We start from the raw sequence: 24,189 nt of genomic DNA, 5'->3' as shown, positions 1-24,189 counted from the left end.
GGCTACGGCTGAACTCACACTATACTACCATACTAAAGAGTATGTTAAAACGGTACGCTATAGACATCGTAAGTTACTATGGTTGCCGAGGGTGGCGTACTTCTTAGTAAGGCAGTACAGTAATCCCCCGCTATATCGCGGTTCATTTATCGCGGGCCCGGTATACCGCGGATTTTTATTTGGAACCTAACTAATTTTCCTAAACATTTTAATTGTTTTTATGTTGAAATAAGGTACTTTATTAATAAAAAATATAATTATTATTTACAAAATATAAACATTAATTGAAAATGAAGTAAAATGTTAATAAGAACACGTAGGATTGTGATTGGCTGCAGGCTATGCGTGCAGTTGGGGAAAGGGAAGCAGAATTCTCCAGCATCCCAGTTCTTCGCGTGTCACTGTCCTGAGTGTTTCGTTTTGTTTTGTGTACGCTGTATTTTTACGCTTTTTCTGCAAGCCCTATTATGTCGCCCAAACACTCTGCACCTTCTATGGCTTCTGGCAAGGAACATACAGTATACATACAGTATAAACTATAAATGTGATATTTCTACAAATTTACCCAAAATTCATCTTGCTATATGCTTGCAAATGTTTTCTGTGTGTGTTTAAAGAGTGTGGGAGGGTCATTTACGGCTTAAACAATAAAAAACAAGCATTTGGGGGTGGCGTCCGTGTATCGTGGATTTTCGTTTATCGCAGGTGGGTTTGGAACATAACCCCCATGATAAACAGGGGATAACTGTATGTGTATTCGTACTCAGATTGGAAACCGGTATTAATAAAAGGACATACATTTAAATTTTACAAGACAATATCACTTTATTTATTTATTTTTTTTTAACTGGTACATCATACATCATGTAAACAAGCCTGTATATGAAATTACGCATGAAATGTAAGGCAGTTATATTTTCCACACAATTACATATAAATCTTTGTTTTCATTTTGTGTACATTACCAATATTTCCCAATATATAGGTTTTTTTTTTTTTATTACAATGAAAATATGTTTTCATTTACAATAGACTATACACAAATGCTGTTGATTATTTATGAGCAAAATGTAACAGTATTCATTTATGCCCACAACACGCACACAGGCAATGTGTAATTACAGGTAAGAATGGAATATGCAGAAAATTTCAAAGCCTTTGAGAATGAAAAGGTTTGTTTATTTTTTACTTTTTTGTTTTCCTAGCATCCAATTTGTGTGTGGTGGAGCTATAAACATCCTATTTTACACATTCGTACACCGTTTTTAATGTCAGTCAATCTCTGGTTCACTCCATCTTTCTTCTCATGCTTTTATTCCTATTGTAAATCAACAATTCTTTCTTTTTCTATGGATTCCTTCTCTCTGTACCTTTTTCCCGTTGCCCTGGCAACAGCTTCATCAAAGCACATGCTAATGCAGCTGGTTCTTTTTGACTCATTGTCTAAGTCGTTCTGGCCATTCTTTCTCAAACTCCCTCCATCCCATGTCCCTCTCCTTTGCTTCTGCTCTTCTCTGTCCTGTTCTACTTCCCCTTCCAAACTGTGGCATGACTTTGTGTCCTTCAGCGGTGTTTTTCCCTGACCTTCCTTGCTTTCCATCTCCCTGTCTGTCTCTGTTCCGTTATCCTTTTCTGTGTTGTGGCAGTCATGGTTTTGTGCTACATCCCCTATTTCATTTTCACTTTCTTTCTTTGGAAGCTCTTTGTCTGTATGTTGTCTCTCGGTATTTGTAGGCTGAATGGGTGTCTGTTGTCTCTCGGCATCTCTCTGCTGAAACTGTTGTCTGAAAGCAGTGATTTTGGAATGCTGTGGTTTAGGTGGTACAACAGGAACAGCTTTCACTTGGTACATTTTGTGTTTGGATATAATCACGGTCCTGCCCACGCCTAACCCCAACCCTGCACCATCTCTGTCTCTGTCTCTCATTCTCGGAGGTCTCAGCGGTTTCTCCCTTTCTGACGTAGAAGGATCCTCACATTTCTCCTCGCTCTTGCTGTCCTTCTCCTTTTCAAGCTGTTGTTCCTCGTCATCCTCCGAAAACCTGTCATCTTCTTCACTCAGCTCTTCAGGAACACTTCCCTTTTTTAGTTCTGCAATGCCTTCCAAATGACAGTCTTCCTTTGTCTCAATTTCCTCCTCTACATCCTCCTCCTCCAATTGTTGATCATTCTCATTGCCTTCGTCACTGCCTTCCTTCTGCTTTTCAACATCTACATCTTCTCCTTTATTCTCTAAATATGTCTGCTCCTCTTGTGGAACCGTATCGCTCTCTTTTTCCGTCTTATCCACATCTACCTGATCTGTAGGACCCTCATCATTTTTCTCTCCCTCAGTATACTCACTTTCCATACTTTCTTCCTTTAGAATCATATTTTCTTCTATCTCCCTTTCATCCCTCTCCTCCTCTCCCTCCTCACCAACTTCCCTTTCTTCACTCAGCACTATTCCTTCCAGCTCATTCCCATCTGCTTCTTCTTGCACGTCGTTATGCAGAATTATTTCTGCTTCCCCTGAAAGTTTGTCAGTCTCAATTTTATTTTGACTACTCTGTAATTCAGGGCTTGTCACGTCTACTGTAGTCTCACTCTCAGCAATGGCAACATAACTATCAGTACTCTCATTTTGATCCTCAGAGCTTGCAGGTTCCTCATTGGTAACAGGATCAGTTGAGCAGGATGTCTCAACCGTTCCACTGTTGCTTGCTTCCCCTGTGGGAGAAGGTGGGTCTGGACCAAAATAAGTGTCTTCTTGATTTTCATCATCTGTGGAATGGCTATCTGTGTGACTGGAAACATGAACAATGTAAAATGTCAGCCCAAGACCATTTAGCTAATAATCATTCCTATTAAAGGAGCTGTTTGTCATATTTAGAGCCCTCTAAAGGTGAAAAGCATTCCTTCTCATATGACTCCACATAGTATGCCAAGACTTCATGAGGTTTCTATTTTAACAAAAAGAGGCCAAGCTATTTTCTAGGCCAAAAAGATATATATATATATTTTTTTAAAAAATATTATACCATCGTTTTTTATATGTTGAAAACATCGTGCCATATAAATACTGGGGCTTGTTATACCCTTAAAAGGGTTCTGCTTTCTGGTTAAGGGTTGTTCATTTTCTAAAGAAGTCCTACCTTGAACCTTTTCTGAAAAGGGAAATGATTCTGTTATAGAAACATAGAAAGTTTAAAGGAAAAGGGTAGAACTCTAAGGAATTGGATCTTTTTCCCCGTTTTTTTTAAAAATATTTTTGTTTTTCAATATGTGACTTTAAAACACAATGAGCCACATTTGGAAAATACACCAAAATGTAGGTTTCTTGGTGAGCTACTTACCTGCAGGTGAGTGTTTCATCTTTGCTGTCAGTACTTTCCATCTTTTTATTTTCCTCTTGAATCAATTCATTTACATTTCCAGGCTTTTCTGAGTCACATTGATCTTCTCCGTCATTCTCAACACTTCTATCTTCATCCTCCTTTCTTTCCACATTTAAATGCTCTGTCTCCAAAGGAAGTGGGCTGAGATCAGCTTCGATTAAGCACTGATCATCAGCGTTGTTGGCTATCATTTCTATATCAGCTGATTCACTAGCAGGGGGACAATCTTGAATGTCCTTGGATACGGTGTGAGTCTGATTTAAGAGCTCAGACTGGTTCTTTTTCTGAGAATCTATGTTGCTGTCAGAGTCTAATAGGATGATCGGGGGAACTGCCCAGGTTAACTGCTGAAATTGACATCCAGAAGGTAGACTTTTAAAGAACATGTCCTCATATTCACCTTTATCCGAATCACTGCTATCATCACTTGGCCCTGAGTAACAGTCTTCATCAGAAGAAAATGTTATAGCTGGCTGGAAAGGATAGGATTTATAAGGAAGGCTTTGTGATTTGTTTGACAGTGGCCTGCTTACGTGAGGGGGCAAGTCCAACTGTGAGGTTTCCATAATAGGATGGCTCTGTGATGGACTCAGAGTATATTCCTCTTCATCATCTTCCATATAAAAGGCAGGGGGCTCCACTGAGAACTCGTTTATCTGAAAAAAACAACAACCACAAAACATGATAACATTGCAAGAGACTTGTAGATATTTTTTGTAAGATGAAAAACAATGAACTTAAGCATTGATAAGGTGAAAAGAATGTTAACAAAGTAACATTCTGGCTGTAGTACAGAATTGAGGGCAGAAAGATACGTATACCTGATTTGAAGTGGGCATATCCATCTGATCCAAGAATCCAAAAGTGTCTTGGAAATCCAGAGGGAGCTCATTGTCAGGGTTTTCTTCCTCCTGAGACAGGTTGAGACTCTCATTTTGACCTCCATCTTTTGCAGAACACTGCATCAAAACTCCTTTCATGACTGAGGGAACGAGAAAGATGGATTTTTAACGGATTTCATTTGGAGATGCATTATATCTATAAGTCTAGTTCATCCTCTTACCCATGTAGCCTTCACCATCCAGGTCTTCGCTGACTGAAGGTCTATCTATGGTACTTTGCCTCTCGTTTGACACTTCTTCTTCACTTGAATATTGATCCCTTTCACCTTTATCTTCAGACTCTTCTCTCTCCTCAGGTCCGGCCTCCTCAGGCTCTCTGTCTTCTCTTTCAACTACTGTCTCCCCATTTTCTTCACTCACATCATCCATCTTCTTTTCCTTGTTGTCATTCTCATTCATGCTCCCTGTCTTCTTATCTGTTTGAACGTTCTCTTCATCCGGTTCTGTTTCCTTTTCTTCCTCATTGTCCTTTTTGTCTTTCTTTTGCTGTTCCTCCTCATTCTGCCCCTGTCTAAGCTCTTCCTCCTCAGCTCTTCCTCCCTGTAGTACCCCCAGTGCCAGCCCTGAGGTTATATGAAGAGGGACGGTAACTGAAAAAGGCCCAGAAATGTGCATTCCTGCACGGCGTTCTGCCCTGCTGGGCATCGCTTGAGACGGAGTCTGTAATTTGTCTGCATTGGCCCCAGCCCCTGGATCCAGGCTCCTGTAAGTGCCCTGAGCCCCACCCCCTCCGCTCACCATGCTCACACTAGCCCCACCTGTACGCCTGTATGTCACGGCATATCCACTACCCACGCCCCCACCCCCAGTGGACCCGCCTTCTGCAGTTCCAGGGGGCATAGCTAAAGGAGATATGTGTGGAGAAGCATGCCGGGAATCTGAAAAAGAAATGAAGAAATGCTGTGTCCCGAAAATATTAACAAGAAGAGGTCATGAATTATCATATCTAGTGCAATATTTTACGTATCTGACTCTTTTAAATAGAAAACAAAACTGTTCAAATTGGAAAAAGATCAATTTCTTTAATTCCTTAAATGGAATTCTTTATATTTCATGCTTGTGTTTTTTGTCACAAGTTTGTAATCCATACGTTTTCCAGACACTGTAGTCTAAGACTCTATATATACCTTCCTGCATGTAAGGTCCTGAGCTCAAAGAGTCCATACTTTTAGCAGGCCTTAGCGTGTTCTTCTCTTTTTCTGTAAAGATGAGTCAAGGGATGAGGGATTAATAAATTAAGTGAGCAAAAGATGCGTAACGAAAAATTTACAATATAGAGTAAATCGATGAGAAGTGGTGATGTCAACATAAAGGTTAAAAAGTATACAGCAGGTGTTCTTACCCTTGGGTGCGTACTTCTTTTTGCGAGGATCATGGAGCCTTCCACCTAAATTGAAGATAGATTTCCATTTTCTGCCTTTTAGTGATCCCTTCCTCCTGAAAGAAAGGATTGAGTGCTGGTGATGCAAACATTTTTAATACTGCATGAGAAAGGAGTCAAAATATGGGCATCCAAACTAACAGTCACTAAGAGAAATAACTGAGAAATTTCAACTAGTGATAATAAAATAACATGGCTCTTTGTTGAGAAATAAGGTTGAGGAAAAATCTAATTCAGTATGTTAAATGGAGTTGACAGACTTGGTTTCAAACATTTTGCCGTTATAATAACCTCCACTCTTCTGGAAGGCTTTCCACTGTCGGCTGTGAGGATTTGCCTAGGTTTGCGGTTAGCATTCATGTTTGTTCTAAATCTATTTACAAACCTTGCATTGTGCACAGGGGCATTGTCATACTGGAACAGGTTTGGGCCTCTTAGTTCCAGTAAAGGGAAATTCTAATGCTACAGCATACATTCTATACAGTTGTGTGCTTCCATCATTGTGGGAACAGATTGGGGAAGAGGCACATGTGTCAGGTGTCCAACAACCTTCAGCCATATAGTGTAGATTACATTAAAAAAACAGTTCTGTGATTGGAGATTTGAGTCTTACTTGTCCGTGCCATCGATGATGGCATGGTAAGGTCTCATTGGTGGAGGACCATCTCCAGGACTCATGTTGCCTGGGAATTGGAAAGGCAAGGCCTTGAAGAAGTGCTCTTCCTGGCTGGACAGTATGGATGGTGAAGGGAGAGACTTTCTGCGCTCTGAAGTTGGTCCTGTGGCGATAGTGTGGAGGCAAAAATTTACCAAATTTTCATTTCTGGAATATATACTGATTGCAAGTAAAATGTTAAGTCAGGTATTAAATGAGACACATGTAAAATATCAAATTACTGCGTACCTGGTTCAAGATCCAATTCGGGAAACAGCTGAGTCACATGAGTCAGAATAAATTCCACCACAATGGACTGGACTCGCACCTCCATGAAAGCCGCAGTGCCGTTAAAACCAGATGCCTCGATGTCCTTCGATCTGTAGTTAATCACAGAGCAGTTTTAGTGGATATAGTGTAACTGTACTAAAGATTTAATTGACTCACACACACACAAACAGACCTGAGGAGATTGGGAGCCCACACAATGGCTAGATTTCTGGCGTGCATGTTGGTCTGATTAGAAAATGTAGCCATCCGGACTAAATGTTTCATCAAATATTCCAGAGTCCTGCAGAAAAACAACGTTAATGCCCAGATATAAACAAAATGACTATTACACATTTTCTATGTTTCTTGTTTCTAAGGTTTATGTCAATTAGGAAGGTGTGTTTACCGGTAATGAGGCTGTGGTAGCTCTTTCAGCACTTCCTTGATCTTCACCAGTCTCTCATCCTCTAACTGAACAGCCACAGCTTCCTAATGGGTTGGTAACATGCCGTTACAAATTAAGACCACTGTAAGGGTTTTTAACTAAAAGTAACTAAAAAAAAAATAAATCAGGGCATTTTATGGACACAACACATTGCAGTAATCCAAATGATAAAGATACACCAATGAGAATGTCCCAAAATGCATTTTGATATTTGCTGGAAATAGGGATTAATGGCACTGTTTTGGCCAAAGGATCTTCCACTGTGCCCAAAACAACATCTTTTATATCAAAAGAAATCAAAGCTTTCAACACATCACTACTTTAGTTCTCTAATTCCATCCCACCTTCCAAAAACATGTTTGTAGTTGAATTTGCTTCCCTAAATTGTCCTACATGTGATTGTGTGTGTGTGTGTGTGTGTCTGGTGCCTAAACTAGAATATTAAATATTTGTGATAGGTAGCTATTTCTCCTGAACTGAAAAATGTATTTAACTTCTCTTGTGACTGACTTATTATATCATGGTTTTTGGGTCAAGTTTTCCCATAAGAGAATATTTCTTAGTAATGCCAGTAAATAAGCTTTGTATTAATTAACAGGTGATATGATACAAATAATGCTACTTTCTGTTAAATATAACAACTGAGAATATGCTGTCTATTTAATTAAAATTGGGACTCAGATATTGACATCCTGCTTATGTTTACCTGTAAGAAATGCAAGGTAGTTTATTAGTAGCTAGCAAGATTGATTAGATGCCTAGGTAGTAAGAATTTCGAATGAAAAACATTTTGAATGATAACTGCTGAGAAGTAGTTTGTTCATAACCTTCCATACTGAAATTCAGATAGCTGAATTCCTTTATTAGGGGACATAGTGGCTTAGTGGTTAGCACATTTGCCTCACACCCCTAGGGTTTTACACCATTTTCACCCACCTTGTCCATAGTGGGTAAACAGGTGTGTGTGTGTGTGTGTGTGATTGTGCCCTGCCATGGGTTGACACCTTGTCCCTCCAGAAATCCTCCCTGTGACCTTGTCTAGTGTTATAGAAAATGAACATATGGATGGATGGATGGATTGATGAATGGATGGATGGATGGGACAGTAGACTGGATATTAAAATCCCACATTAATTACAGCAAGTTTAATGAACTCTGGAATAATGACCACATGATCAAGTTGTTTCACCATCCACAAATATAAAACACCAAATCCGCATATGAGAGCAATGGTGTTTGAAGTTTTATAGTAAGTATTTATGCGTATTATTAAAATCACTGTTTAGGTGTGATACCCACAGCAAAGTGGTCATAGAGTTGATATGTGAGCAGTGGGTTGGGCAGCTCTCTGAAGTACGCCTTACACAGGGAACTGACACAGTGAATGTCCTGCAGATAAACATCTTTATACAAGTCTGGAGACCCCTCGCTGTCAAACTCTGATCTGTGAAGCCAAAAAGAAAAAAAAGACACCAAGAGCTCAAAAAGCAGCTTTGAGTACAGTGGAAATGATACGTGAACAGAGACTTAAGTAAACAGACCTTAGTTTCTGTGTGTTGGATGACACACCAGACAATCTGTAGATCCCATCAACGATGCCATGCTCTTCAATGAACATACTGCAGTTACGGAGTACCAGAGGAACTGTGCCAGAAAAGTGTGAAAGAGAGAGAGAGCTGAATAGACCTTTTCATATTTGATCAGTTAATAAAAACGTTTTTGTACATTAATATCACTCCTCACTTTGTAGGTTCATACAATGTAGGTCTACAATGTGAGTGCATTGTTTTTTGTTGATATCAAGAGGGAGAAAAAGAGAAGTAATATTTGTAGTTGCTATAAGGTTAGTGATAATTACACAACGATTTGAGAGAAAAAAATTTCTTTCATTCTTCAACAAATAAAAATGTAATTGTTTCCAAATAAACGATTTTGGTATAAGAGGAATAAAACACTATAATAGTAAGTAACCAACTTTGGGGTAAGAGCAACTCTAATAATAGGTGAGAATATAGGTTTCAACACACATTCATGTCCTCAGTGTTTAAGGAATTAAATAACTTATTATTGCACATTATTAACGTTTTTAATAATAAACACAGCTTTTGATAAACAACTTAAAGCAGATTCTATATACTGGCTTTAATTAATACCAAAAGACTTCCATGAAACTGAGGAGAAAATGAGAAATATTGGTCTTCAAACTATAGCATTATAACAAAACCATAAAAACTATAGTCGTTTCTTTTTTTTTATCTAGTGTATGTATTATGAGATGAGAAATAATACTCACTTTCTTGACTAGTCGCAGCTAAATGTTCCACCAGGTCACATCCAAACACCTTGTCTTTGCTCCCACCTTTTCTTCGTCCTCTCTTCATTGTGCACCGCTTCAACCACCACTCTTACATCCAGACGTGTATGTTTTGTGTGTGTGTGTGTGTGTGTGTGTGTGTGAGTGAGTGTGTGTGTGTTTTCTGTTGTGCTCTTAGTGATATGTGACACCTAAGCCACTCATGGTGATTATTGTGTGTTGGAATAAGCAGTGATGTTTTTGTACCTGACCTCTAACCAACTTTTCCATACAATTATACTTCTGCTACATTCTGTATCACTACACTGTAAATCTCAAATCTGTAAATTCCACACAAATCTGATTTTATTGAAAGGTTATCGGTTGCGCTGGGGCTGGATTCTTGTGGCCTGTGCAAACTAAGTGAGACAGGAAATATATTAAGAGCAGTGAAATAACTGAAAGTGAAAAAAACAGTACATGTACAGACTTTGTATACAGGCATAATTACACAGAACAACCTTATCTTGAATGCTGTGTTTTGCTGATTAAAAAATAAATACTTTTTTTTGTCATTTATGGCTTTTCTATCACAAAAATATCCACAGAAAGTCTGTGTGAAACTTCAGCCTCATGGCTTGTATATACGCATGCAATATATACACAAAAATCATTGTAAAATTCGATCTAACAAACAAATTAATGCTTAAGTGTTGTCTATACAACCATATCTTTTACATCTAAATTGCACAGCCTCATTCTCCTGGTGCCTGTGCTACAATTCACACATCCTCCAAACCAGCAACTAATAATCTACAGAGTCTAAATCCTCACATTGGTCATTGAAAAACTGAAATCTGGAACTGTCATCTGATTTAGAATTGAACCAAAATTATGCACCCTCAACCTGAGGACCACAAAGAAGCATGCGGTGGCACTGCCTCTGCTTCCGAATATCATGTTGTGTGAGATTTGAGTGCTATCAAGGCCACACCCTCACGAAGTGTCTCACTTTTACTATCTGTTCACTACAAAACATCAGGACAAAACATCCTTTTTTCAACCCTGGCTGTATCACTCAAGCCACTCGTTAAGAAAACGCTCGTTATTTTGAGTTTTTTGTCTTCAGATACAGGCACGTTGTTATTTTATCTGCCTTTCTCTTTCTCTCGTGCTTTGCACGGAAATGAACAACCTCAATGTAAGGCCTGCCTCTCACTCTTTCTCTCTCTCTCTGCATCAGGCATATGGTGTTAAACCGATCAAATCTCTCTATATAAACTACACCGACGTAAAAGAAACCTTTGGCCGATGAACCCCCAACACCTCAAAGATCGACAGTGCCGAGCTGGTTTTTAAAAAGCAGCAAATAATAAGAAAACATTTGACTTAACCGTCCTTACCTTTTCACTCCACCGGCACAAGAAACAGCCCTAGCTAGCATCTGTGACGCAAGAAACCACTAAACTTCCCTTAGTGACTTCCTGACTTCTTCTCTTTTGACTTAATTCTCCATTTTAATCCTCTACAGTCTTAGTACACTGCACGCATAAACTGATATAAATGTACATGACATTTGCTTCTATATCTCTCTGCCTGTCTATGATGTGAAAATCTGTCCTAATTTACCACATGAACTACATAATGTGCTACATAACAGCCATAGTTGCAAGCTATGTTTATTAAAAGGTGTTAAAATGTTAAAAGGCAACTTAGTGTACATTAATTCATGAGGAGATATCTACTGGTTTCTACATCAGAAAACGGAAGATACTTTATACAAGATTTTTGTGACCACAAATCAAGTGTTACTTTCAATTTTTTTTTTTTTTTTTTTTTTTTTAAATAAAGCATTGTATAATATATGTAGTTTCACCAGTAAGATTTCTGGGTGCTTTGTTCACTAGGGTCCTTTTTAGGCCTGTTCCCTTCTTCTTTTCCATTTAAGGTCACCTATGATCACCAAAAAATATCCTTTAGAGGATATATGAGGTCAAGTCATGAAGGAAATAGTATTGATGACTCACAGCTCCAGTTCGATTCTGAGCCTGGGTTGCAATCTGATTGAATTTCCTGTGTCTGTATTTACGATTTACAGCAGGTTGTCTGATTTCTGACCAGACCAGAAGGTGAACTGGCTACACTAGGTTAATACACTAGATTGAAATAAATGTGTGAATGTGTTACTGTGTGCACGGTGGTCTGTGATGGACTGGTGTCCTGAAAGGTGTAATACAAGGTGTATTCCCACCTTATGACCAGTAGTACTAGGAGCCACCATGACCCTGATTAGGATAAATTGCTTAAGGATGATGATGTTGATAATGATAATGATGATGATAATGATGATGATGAGACATTTTTTTTCCTCTCTATGACCCCTAGTCTTGGGCTAACAGCCAGCTTCTTCCATTTACTGCAAAACCTAATGACCAAACGTAATGTTTGGAGGCTTTTGGAAGTCAAGACTGCTAGTCCATCCATAATGTCTAAAGTCTGAGGAACCAAAATACAGACATTTAAGAAAACCCTGTAGACACACCACGGCTTTCAGGCTAATCAGTTGTCTATAGAGATGTATCTAAATGAGTGTGAAGATGACTGATCTGTATTCATCTCGCTACATTTATTCTTCCTTTAGCGTTAATGTAATCATCCACAACAGTAACACTCCAGTTAGCGACTCATAAAACAACAACAACAGTGGTTTGGAATAAAAAGTTAAATGTTTACGGTAGTGACGTAAGGACAAAACCGGAAGTAAGAATCTGCGTATGTTTGAAGGGAACGTTCACAGCCTTGTAACAGTGACATGTTACAGTTTGTGTTTATTTCGCAGCAAGAGTGTTTTATAAAGTGGACACGTCGAGACGTTACTGCGTTCAGAGCTCGAGTGTCACGTTAGAAAAGCACAAAATGGCTCAGTACACTTTCCACGAGCAGCTGTTGTCCGTCATGGAGATTCTGGCCAAGGCAGCGACGGAGGAAATTAACCGGCGTGTGGCCGACAGCTGTGCGGTGATCCGCATCGAGCTTTCCCGCAGTCAGAGAGACATCGACAGCCTGAAGAGGAAGTGTCAGGTGATGGAGAATGAACTGAGGAAGGTACGAGGAAGAGGGAGACGGAAAGGTACGCAAAAATGTTACAAATAAGTTTTATCATTCATGCAAAAAAAATCCTCCTAATCTCTGGATCATGAGTTCAGTGTTTACGCGGTTACAGATCCTCACATTAAATATATTTCCACTGAAATGTGTCTGATGTTTTTTTTTTTCATTCTAGGTCTGTAATTCTTGGTTTTTGTTCTTTCCTTTGAGAAATTAGTGGTTGTGTCCAACCTGGAGTCCCTAACGGTGCACTACACACGATGTACTCTACCCTCTAGTGTATGCATTTTTACGGTCAATAATAATTCCAGCAAAACATAATGAATATGTTGAAAATTACATTATGACCACCTGCGTAATATTGTGTTGGTCCCATTTTTTTTGCTGCCAAAACAGCTCTGACCCGTCATGCACTGTGTATTCTGACACCTTTCTATCAGAACCAGCATAAACTTCTTCAGCAGTTTGACCAACAGTAGCTCGTCTGTTGGATCGGATCACACGGACCAGCCTTCTCTCCCCATGTGTATCAATGAGCCTTGGCCGCCCGTGACCCTGTCGCCGGTTCACCACTGTTCCTTCCTTATCACCACTTTTGATAGATACTGACCACTGCAGACCAGGAACACCCCACAAGAGCTGCAGTTTTGGAGATGATCTGATCCAGTCGTCTAGCCATCACAATTTGGCCCTTTGTCAAACTCACTCAATTCCTTACGCTTGGCCATTTTTCCTGCTTCTAACACATCAACTTTGAGGACAAAATGTTCACTTGCTGCCTAATATATCCCACCCACTAACAGGTGCCATGATGAGGAGATAATCAGTCTTATTCACTTCACCTCTCAGTGCTCATAATGTTATGCCTGATCGGTGTATAAGATATAAGATGAAGGGTGACCTCAGCCATCTCATTTCTCATCCAGCGTCAGCTCTTGGAAACCCCTTCCATTTCCCGCACTTCAGTGTGGATTTTTCCAGTGTGAACATACAAATCACACTATTTATACAAAATGGCATAGAATAGTGCATGAGTATTCTACTCGATAGGGTACAACAGGAGGAAAAGAACATCTAAATTTAAGGGATTTAAACTGTCAGGTTTTGCTGTTAACTCAAACAAGTGCTAGATGTAGAACATAGAGACATTAGTGCAGTTTTGGTGGGTCCAGAAATCCTTGCTAGGTGTGTACGGTTTTAGCATTAATTTTGACGATTTCTGTTTGAACAGAGTGTACACATTAGAAACCTGAACAGACTAAAGCTCCGCTGCATTTCCTCTTTACGCAGAGATGAATTCCCACACACACTGACTTCAACATGCAGTCCAGCAGTGTCATGGGAAACTGTTACAAACTGAAAATAGCCCAACTTGTTTCAAGTCAAAAAAATCTAATTCAGATTTTAATCATAAAATAAATCTTTTACAGAACTGACCATCACATGTTGATAGGAAATAGTGATTTAAATGCCATTAAGAGTGGATTTTTCCTTTTATACCACACAAATAACAAAAGCATAGTTGACAGAATTCATTAACCAGTTGACTGAATTTTTTTTTTCCAGTGTTCATCTGCAGCTCCTCTGAGAAGATACCTTTTCAGGGTCTTTGTGCCAGAAACACCGGTGTAAATGCATGCAGAGCTGAACAGCCAGTTCCCCCAACACAAGAAGACTCTGAAGCATCTACACAACCCATCCATCAGGTCTGAACAACTCCGTGCTGTGTTCGTTACTGTGAAGGTCGTCATGTCTGGTCACGGCATTCATTGTGTCTGTTATAACAGGGTTATGACCTGATGAGACTATTTATTTGTCATATTTCCTGAAGCTCAGGCAAGAGTTATGTGTTGATGAAGCAGTTTTTTTTGCTGTTTACTGTAGACCGTTCAGATACTGGAGGACAGATCTGCAGCAACAGCCATTAAAGAGGAGAGGAATGAAAATGATCCATGGAGTCGGGGAGAGGGTAAGTGAAAACGAATTGCTTCATATATAAACTCAGGAGAGATACTGTGATACTGTCTGGAAATATGTCTGTGATATGTATATGTATATGATAGTTCAAATCCCAAAGATCTCAACAGTTCAGCTGTATGATTGGCTTTTGGATTGGCTTCTGCATCATTTGTTTTATATTTAAATATATTTAAAATATGTGTCTCTTTCAGCTGCAGGGCAGTTTCCTTATGGGTGTCATGGCAACAAGCCACACAGCTCAGCTCAGGAGATAAGTGAAGAACAAAATCGATTTTGTGATGACATGGAGAGACAGAGGATGCACCTCACACACATCAGTTCTCCGGTTACGGGCAATGAGGAGCATCCAAGCAGTCTCAGACTTCAGGTTAAAACTGAAAAGGAGGAAGAGGAAGAGAAAGAAGTTGCAGAAGTCATCCTGGTAGAAGGGTCTGAGCAGAGGAGAGAAGAAACTAGTCACCCAGAGTTTGCTTATACCAACAAAAACAACAGTAATGAGGTGGAAAGAACAGACAAGTCCTTCACATCCACTCAGCTTTCATGCGACCTTTCAGTCTTCTCTCAGCCTGTTGTGGAAGCAGCCATGGAACAATCCGGAAACGATGGCAAAACTATACCGAATGACCAGATAGAGATGTACGGTGTCGGACAGGTCAGTGTCCATGAGCAACCACAGCCAGCATGGTGCAGAGACAGAGCACATGAGGCAGATCATATGGTACAAAGACGGAGGCGTGATGCCTCAAGCACACACCAGCAGCACAGGACGTTATCCAGACCCAGCGAGGCCGGAGTCGGAGCTGGCATGGCCCCCCAGACCGGCTCCAACATTCCCCACCCGGCGTTTGTGGGAAGAGGCCGTGGTGGGTTCAGACGTTTCCGAGCTCAGTGGGTAACCAGCGTGGATGGAGAGAGGCGCTTCCGGTGTTCGTTCTGTGAGCGGACGTTTGTGCGTTTCGGCCAGCTGAAGGAGCACATGCGCAGCCACACCGGCGAGAGGCCGTACACGTGCAGCCAGTGCGGTCGCAGCTTCACCAAACAGGGCAATCTGATCCGGCACGCCGTGGTGCACAGCGGAGAGAAACCGTATCAGTGCAGCCTGTGTGGGAAATGCTTCACTCAACGCTCCAGCTTAAAGTCCCATCAGAAAACACACACGCCAGACAGAGACACTGTTCTGCAAGGATTAGCTGTGCGTCAGCTGGTCAGAGAGCAACACGACAGCCTTGCCGTAACACAAACCAGGGGTTTTGTATAGCAACACCCCAGCATTGATGCCATTATTACTTGGATGGGCATGTTGATAAGCAGTTCCACAGATCCTGCAGCATTCGCTGAGTCTTTACAAAGCCTGGCTGTTTGAAGACATTATTGCAGTGCTTATTCTCTAGGAACGTTTTGTTTCGATTTAGAAGGCAACGTAATGACAGATGTCTTCAAAAATACTTTCTTTTGGTCTTTTGATCATGCTGTTCACAAAGATGGACATACTGTTCCTGCTGAAAGTTTGAAAAGCATGACTGCATTAAAAAACATTAAAAACAACAACACACTAGCTAGTTAATGTAATGTGTCCTAGCAGGTCATAGAGGTCAGAGTGTGTAGGTTGGCATTGTGGGCATTAAGCTTTCTCCTTTTTCTTTATTTTCAAGCAGCAGACTTCACTACATTCCCAAAGATTTAATCATTTGCAATGAGCAGTGCACGTTACTTGGAAAGCATATGAAGCATTTGAGTTCTGTTATTACCGCATTCCTCGTGATTCCAAGCTAGTCTGGACTCTTAATCTAGACCGTGCCCAGCTATATTTCAGCCTGTAGTTCTCCGGCAGCAGTACGCAAATAATAATTCTTTTTCTAGAAGTGATCGTATCTTTTGTCAGACACTGTGTATCCGCCTCATGGTGCAGAAAAAAAAACACAACGGTCCGTGTCATATTGTGCAACATGTTTATCGTTACACCGCTACAGAGAGTGATGCAAAACGGTTGCGTCTCAAGATACTTGCACATAGCGTGCGAGTCGTACGTTACAGTGGCTGTAGATGAGTTGTGTTTTGTAGTGTATTGATTTAACACAATGTCATGAAATCATACGGATGGGTTTCTACCACTGTATCACCAACAGTAAGCCTTTTTTCCGTGAAATACAATGTTTCCTGATGGTTAGCGCAGCCAGATTATTTTATTCCGTCTGTGTTTTGGTTTGCGTTCACGAACCTCTGATTATCTCCGCGTAAAGTTTTTTAAAAAAATGTAATATCATTTTAATGCAGTGTTTCTACACGTCTCTCTCTCTGTCTCTCTCTTAACTGATTGAAGATTCTCCACAAGGGGGCGCTCTCAGATGGAAAAATTCGCTGAAACGAAGCATACGCCAACATTTCATGCAACAACACGCCCCCCCCCACCAGTCAGTTATACAATAATAACACGCCCTTACAAACAATACGTCAGGCTTGAAATCACCTTCTGGTTAAAATAATTATCTGTCATCCAAGTGATTCACCATCGATTATTTAACAAAACAACGTTAACAAACGACCTTCAGCTGACTTCAGATTAGAAACAGAGATAAGGCGATCTGAGGGAAACGCAACACAAAATTTATTGATGCTCGTTCTTTCATTTTTATTAACACTAGAAATTCGCTCATTTTTTATAAAACACCAGTTTGTTTTTGTCTTCACTTTGCATTAATGACACATTTTTTTAAAATAGCAAATTCATCAACCATGCTCGAAAAAGCTATGAGGATCTACACCTGTTCCTTTGGTGGGACTAAATTTGGACAATTTAAGTCTTAGTAAACATTTTGTTCCTTTAAAATAAAAGCAGTGGACATAAGGACATGAAGTTTGAAGGATTTGAGTGTTTTTTTTATTTTAGGAGTTTGTTATTTTAACCGTTAAAGCAGTGTAGTTTGACCAAACCTTATTTGTATGTGAGTTTTGTTAATTAAGCTCAGTGTGTTAAAAGCAAATAATACATTATGTATATTAAGGAAAGATATTTTGTGCTACTAGAGTTTATTAGGCAATGACGTCTGTATGATGATGGAAAAAAAACCCACAATTTGGCTTCATTTTTTTTTTTAATTAATGTGATGTTATAATCTGAAGTAATAATAATGATTAAAAACTCTTTTTGTACAAATTAAATCTCTCTTAGCGCATCTGTTCCTGTGGTACAAATCCCAGGTCCATCAAGCTGTCACTGCTGGGCCCTTGAGGAAGGCCCTTAACCCTCAGTTGTATAAAATGGGATAAAATGTAAGTCGCTTTGGATAAGGGCGTCTGCCAAATACTAGAAATGTAAATGTTCCCTTTCAGGATTTGATATATGCATGTAGCTTCTCTGTTAATAAACGTCTTCGTGCTGTTTCTCACAGCATTAATAAATCACAAGGCATGAACAGGTTTTTCTGACATGAACCAAAAAACTAGAACATCGAGTGTTGGATTTTGTAATGCGTGTTGATGTGAGCAACCATTTTGCTCATGTGTTTGAACAATGCAACCTCAGTGTTAAAGTGAAGTGAGTAAATTTATTCAAAGCTTGCTTTTTGTAACTGATCTGCTCAAGTACAAAGAAACTGTACATTACGTGACCCTGAGCATTCACAGACCTGTCTCTGTGCTCTCTGTACAAACACCTACGCATGACAAGAACTCTGATAAGACATGACCGATGGATCCACAGGATATGAACCCAAAAAATTGTATTATTTATTTTTACAGAGTTAAGTCATTCTTAAGAAGGTGCCAGGTTAAAATACATGCCATACACCACATTGGTATCTGACTGTAAATTACAGAAAACTGACTGTATCTTTGTGATGTAATGTTATCTTTGGCCATCATAACATTATTGTTCAGTACAGATTTTTTGCTCACAATGCAGCTTCTATGCAATCGAACAGATCGACGTTCTCGTTGTGACGAAACAAGCCACGATATTGCAAAAGATTTTAAACGCTGTCTAAGCGTTCTGTGAATTTCCGGTCCATGTGCAAATGCAGTCCGTGTGAGAGGACCTTTGCTTCTTTCAGTGCATGGTCACTTGCATCCTGAAAAGCGAGCGAACAAGTAGCACAACATTCTTGTTTTTACTGCCCGTCACCTTCTCATGATCCAAATCTAGATGTAAAGATTTTGCTGTTTGTTGAGACAAAAGCTGACAGTTCAGGTGTTTGAGACATTTAGATGCTGGAAAGCAGCCAGTAGTGATGTGCATGTATGCGCAGAGTTAAAGTAAATGATGGTTGAATAAAGGTCCTCAGCGATGCCATCTCACAGCTCCAGAGTCCATAGTGTGATCCTGAGCTCAGGTTTGTGTCTGTGTGGAGAATTTACAGTTACATTTCTAGCATTTGGCAGACGCTGTTATCCAGAGCGACGTACAAAAGTGCTTTAAGGTCTCTGTCAATGAATACATTAACACTGGTTCAGTAGGTCACAGACAGGATACCATCAGCCTAAAAACTAATTAAAAACTAACAATACATTAAAAAACAGACAAAAAAATAATTGCTAGTTTAAGTGGTAGGTCTTCAGCCGTGATTTGAAGACAGTCAGTGACTCGGCTGTACGGACGTCTAGGGGAGCTTCATTCCACCACCTCCGGTGACAGAACAGAGAAGAGTCTAGATGTATGTGTCTAAAGTACATAAGTTGTGTGTCACTGAACAACGACCAATAACTGATCGCCATAGTTCCCAACGACCAATCACTGACCACCATAGTTCCTAACAACCAGTCACTGATCAGCATAGTTCCTAACAACCAATCACTGATCAGCATTTTTCCTAACAACTAATCACTGATCAGCATAGTTCCTAACAACCAATAACTGATCGCCATAGTTCCCAACGACCAATCACTGACCACCATAGTTCCCAACGACCAATCACTGATCACTATAGCTCCCAACGACCAATCACTGATCACTATAGTTCCTAACAACCAATCACTGAACGGCATAGTTTCTAACAACCAATCACTGATCAGCATTTTTTCGTAACAACCAATCACTGATCAGTATGTTTTCTACGAATAAACACCCGTTTTAAAGAATAAGTATGAATATTATTTTCTTTTCTGATAAAACTATTTGTTATTCTGATATTCTATTCCATTCAGAACAGAATATAAAGTGCCCCTCTCCTTGTAACACATTTTGTTATGCAAATTATCATGAAGATGAAATGAAAATGTGAACAGGAACTGGCAGCTGAAGAGAATTTGCAACACTGGACCACAGACACACAGCCTTTGCATATGACCCAGAAATTCATAAGATATTCATCTCATGATTTCAGAAAACGCTGTTTCACATTAGTCACACATTAATATTTGGATCATTACCTGTTTTATCTGTTCTGCTTTCATCTAACTAACCTGCATTCATTTTATCCCCCCGCCTCTATTTCAGTATTTACGGCAAGCCAAACATAAACCGGAAGTGGACGCTTGTCCTGTTGTGGAGATTCGGGGAAGATACTTGTTTTTATTGTTATGATCGCTAATTTTTTTTATTATTAATATTTTATTATTAGGGAAAAAAAAGACTTCGAGTGTATGAAAGGCTGAATAATCGAAGAGGACGATGCTCTCGGAGGACACGGCCACCAACAGCAGCGGTTCTTTCCACAGTAGGCTGGCCTCAGTCATGGCCGTGGTGGCTCAGTCTGCTGTGGCAGAAATCAGCAAACTGTACGATGACGGGCTGCTGGTGCTGCGCCTGGAGGTCTGCCGCAAAGACTCCGAAATCGAGGCGCTGAAGAAGAAACTGGAGACGGTGGAAAACGAGCTGCGGCTTGTGAGAGAGTCTCAGCGTCCAGAGACCCGCAGCCTGACCCCTAACCTGCTCCCTGCTCCCTGTCCACACAGGAGAGGTAACACCCAGCAGCTCCACCGCCTGCACTGACTACACTAAACATCACAGATTATAAATAACAACAATTCGACAATATCATAGAAAACATCTGTATTCTAGCATATCTGGAAAGAGTGGCACAAATCAATTAAAAGAAGACAATATGGCAGAGGAGAAAGCATTTTTTCAAGTTGCAAAGAAAGAAAACATTTCATTTATTTCAAGAACTTTATCCTAGTTGTGGTCCGGCATCGATCCCGGGAATCCTGTGCGTGAGGTGGGAAAAGATCATGTATGGGATTTGATCACAGAGATACAGTATATTGCCAAAAGTTTTGTGACACCCCTCAAATCATTGAATTCAGGTGTTGTTTTTCTGGGGTTGGGCTTGACCCCTTGGTTCCTGTGAAAGGAACTCTTAATGCTTCAGCATACCAAGACATTTTGGACAATTTCATTGGTCAGATATTGGTTAAATTGGGGATGACCATGTTCCAACATGACTGCACACCAGTGCACAAAGCAAGGTCCATAAAGACATGGATGAGAGAGTTTGGTGTGGTGGAACTTGACTGGTCTGAACAGAGTCCTGACCTCAACCTGACAGAACACCTTTGGGATGAATTAGAGCGGAGATTGCGAGCCAGGCCAAAACTCGGACGTCTGCCTTTACCTGCACATGAATGTAATATGGAGTTGGCCCATGCTTTGCAGCTATAACAGCTTCAACACTTCTGCGAAGGCTTTTTTAGGAGTGTGTTTATGGGAATTTTTGACCATTCCTCTAGAACTGCATTTGTGAGGTCAGGCACTGAGGTCTGGCTCGCAGTCTCCGCTTTAATTCATCCCAAAAGTATTCTATCTGGTTGAGGTCAGGACTCTGTGCAGGCCAGTCAAGTTCCTCCATACCAAACTCGCTCATTCATGTCTTAATGTACCTTGATTTGTGCACCGGTGTGCGGTCATGTTAGAACAGGAAGGGGTCATCCCCAAACTGTTCCGACAAAATTGGGAGCATGAAATTATCCAAAATGTCTTGGTATGCTGAAGCATTAAGAGTTCCTTTCACTGGAGCTGAGGGGTCAAGCCCAACCCCTGAATTCAATGATTTGGAGGGGTGTCCCAAAATTTTTGGCAGCATAGTGTATAAACACATATGCGCACACACACACCTAGAAACAATTCAGCATAACCTCAGAAATACAGTGAGATAATGTGAAACTCCAATCAGACACTAACCCAAGCACCAGGAACCTGGAGCTGTGGGGTGCCATTACTAATGATCATTAGAAATGTTGCTGAATATTTAAATGTGACCATAATAGTGACATCAACATCTTTTTTATATATATATATATATATAAATAAAAAAGTATATTTTTTAAATTATTTTTTTGGCTGCTATAACTGGGACCTCAGCACTCATTCCCTTTCATATACCACATGTTCTGAAATGACGATAAACCTTCCTTAATTGGAGAACTTCAGTATACTGATCTCTTGGAGCAGTGGGTGGAGTCTATTACATTACATTAATGCTGGTTCTGATAGAAAGGTGTCAGAATACACAGTGCATGATGGGTCAGGGCTGTTTCGGCAGCAAAAGGGGGAGCAACACAATATTAGGCAGGTGGTCATAATGTTATGGCTGGTCAGTGTACAGATGTACACAGAAACAAGCACAGGGTCTAGTATATGACTAAATTCATTTGGGTTTCTTCCAGAGACCATGTTTCCACCTGGTTCTCTGGTTTTCTCCAAAAATTTAATTTAGTGTCCCTAGGTATCTGTAGCATTACAATTTTTCCCAAGCAGAACATCTTAGCTGATTCATTCTCAAATAAGGACATGTTGGGGGGAAAAAAAAATAGTTTCAAACTTTTAGTTGAACTAATCTTTTCATCTTTCTCTGCCTTTTTACACTCAACAGACCTTGGAGAATGCACAGAAGGGACAAATCAGCGTCGTTCATGGAAACCTCAACCTTCTTCTGATGTGTGTAATGGAAAGGAAAATGATCAGGCAGGTGAAACGAATTACAAATCCTCAGAAGAAATAAATTCGCAGGACATTCTTGCAAAGGAAACGGAGCTCACCCCGACAGACCCACAACCTTCTACGGAGGAGCTGAAGCAGCCGGCGTTCTGCGAGGAAGAGAGCGGACCAGAGTTTCAGAAAAAGACAGAACAGGAGATAGAGACAGTCAGTTTAGATGAGAGCAACATAGAGTGTGTTGTGATCGAGGACAGAGAAACAGAGCCGTGGTCATCCACGGAGAACAGCATGGAACATGCCGAGGACCTGGACTGCTCTATTGTTACCGAGCAAGACGGACATCCGCTGATCGCGTCCGTGTGGAGCGTCGGTTCTAGCACCTCCCGTCCCGTGGATGATATAACTATGACAAACAGACTCAATGTAGAAGAAATAAGGCAGCAGAGGATGCCACAGCAGCAGCCTAGAAGCGAAGGAGAACCAACAGACCTGAACCTGCCACGCCAGTTACAACACAGAGCGGACACAACCGTCCAGCCCAGGCTGCTGCTTCCTTCAAGAACTCATGAAGGTGTCATGCTCTTAAACAACAGCACGAGTCAGAATGGGAACCAAGCACCTTTCACAGGAAATGAAATCGCTATAGCCAGGTTACCTCCGAGGAGAAAGCCGGTGAGAGAGAAATGGTTTATGTGTTCTTTCTGTGGGAAGAGCTTTGACCGCATCAGCCACCTTCAGATGCACCACAGAATTCACACCGGTGAGAAACCGTTCCACTGTGGCATGTGCGGGAAGAGTTTCTCTCAACAAAGCAACTTACGGACACACCAGAAAACCCACAAAGATCTCAGGACAGCGAGTGAAACGTTTTAAAAAAAAAAAAAAAAAAAAAGAAAAGATAGAAAATTAAGACACTTAGGACGTCCGTGTGTCATTTTTTATTTTCTAGTACGTAAACCAACACCTGGCCATCTTGGGTTTGCTCATTTTATTTTTACAATAAACAAAAAGTTGGCAACACTTCTCTGTTACTGTCTTTACAAACTGCACAGTGGAATACAGAAATAATACACAAAATTCATGAAAAGGTATTTCATAAGTTGACAGGTTTGTCTCCTAGTATTTACTTATATTTACAAATGCTATACACTGCATCGGTGAACCTTAATTAATTAAGAGCAATCAGTTGCTAAACTAGGTCGTTGAGTTTAAACAAAATCATCGATATTGACTCTGTTGCTAATTAAACAATGCAGAGATTTAGTAGTAGTACACTTCCAAAAGGTAATGAACGCTGAGGTAATTAATACAGAGAGAAATAGCTCTGGAAACATGTCAACTTTAACAGGTCGTTAAAGCCACAAGAACTAACCGTGTTTAACAGGTTGATATTCTGGCAGTAAAAGCTGCTAAACCTCATTGTGCAGTACGTGAATAAGTGACACTGAAACGCCTGCTTGCTTCAGGGACTCCCGTTTCCTTTCAGAGAGCTCTCAGTCTGTCCGAGTTGCACTGCATGATGTAGCTGCGCTGGAGATTTATATATGTATGTATATATATATATATATATATATATATATATATATATATATATATATATATATATATATATATATATATATATATATAAAATATTGCTAGAGAACATCTGCTTCCTGCAGACAGTAAATTTCAAGTCAAGATCATCTGTCTAACGTCCAGCCTCCTGCTTTTTAATCATTCATATTCCCAAATGTTGTGTATTCAAATGCCATAATCTCAGAAACCTATTTAATTCTCCATGGGCATAGAAGTCAAAGCAAGGGATTGCAATTTTAGCAAGTCTCAAATCGTCAGTCTCGTGCACACACACGCAGCAAAAATCCTTTGTGTCCTAAAATACTAGTTGGTTGTCCATCACCAGTCACC

General features: G+C 40.2%; 3 protein-coding genes across 3 annotated transcripts; 2 read left to right on the top strand and 1 right to left on the bottom strand.

Annotated features, from left to right (window-relative positions):
• Nucleotides 1-825: 825 nt before the first annotated feature.
• On the bottom strand, nucleotides 826-10,775 carry si:dkeyp-68b7.12 (rho GTPase-activating protein 30). The gene is made up of 14 exons (XM_058418953.1): nucleotides 10,727-10,775; nucleotides 9,324-9,742; nucleotides 8,572-8,674; nucleotides 8,330-8,474; nucleotides 6,992-7,074; nucleotides 6,779-6,886; nucleotides 6,565-6,695; nucleotides 6,274-6,439; nucleotides 5,622-5,716; nucleotides 5,407-5,478; nucleotides 4,441-5,157; nucleotides 4,199-4,359; nucleotides 3,336-4,033; nucleotides 826-2,786 (listed from the first exon to the last, which is right to left on the bottom strand). Exons 2-14 carry the CDS (start codon nucleotides 9,409-9,411, stop codon nucleotides 1,319-1,321), a joined length of 4,035 nt encoding a protein of 1,344 aa, XP_058274936.1. The 5' UTR covers nucleotides 9,412-9,742; nucleotides 10,727-10,775; the 3' UTR covers nucleotides 826-1,318.
• A 1,299-nt stretch (nucleotides 10,776-12,074) lies between these two features.
• Nucleotides 12,075-17,685, top strand: si:ch211-155e24.3 (uncharacterized protein LOC100150696 homolog). The gene is made up of 4 exons (XM_058418074.1): nucleotides 12,075-12,453; nucleotides 13,998-14,137; nucleotides 14,316-14,400; nucleotides 14,603-17,685. The coding sequence occupies exons 1-4, from the start codon at nucleotides 12,240-12,242 to the stop codon at nucleotides 15,667-15,669; spliced, it is 1,506 nt and encodes a 501-aa protein (XP_058274057.1). The 5' UTR covers nucleotides 12,075-12,239; the 3' UTR covers nucleotides 15,670-17,685.
• Nucleotides 17,686-19,630: 1,945 nt separating this feature from the next.
• On the top strand, nucleotides 19,631-23,783 carry LOC131370679 (zinc finger protein 510). The gene is made up of 2 exons (XM_058418083.1): nucleotides 19,631-20,305; nucleotides 22,217-23,783. The coding sequence occupies exons 1-2, from the start codon at nucleotides 20,017-20,019 to the stop codon at nucleotides 23,152-23,154; spliced, it is 1,227 nt and encodes a 408-aa protein (XP_058274066.1). The 5' UTR covers nucleotides 19,631-20,016; the 3' UTR covers nucleotides 23,155-23,783.
• The last annotated feature ends 406 nt before the right edge of the window (nucleotides 23,784-24,189 follow it).

Source organism: Hemibagrus wyckioides, linkage group LG20 (genome assembly GCF_019097595.1).
Source record: "Hemibagrus wyckioides isolate EC202008001 linkage group LG20, SWU_Hwy_1.0, whole genome shotgun sequence".
Taxonomy (NCBI): Eukaryota; Metazoa; Chordata; class Actinopteri; order Siluriformes; family Bagridae; genus Hemibagrus; species Hemibagrus wyckioides.
Note: the sequence above shows the minus strand (reverse complement) of the source record. Positions and strands in the feature narration are given on the sequence as shown.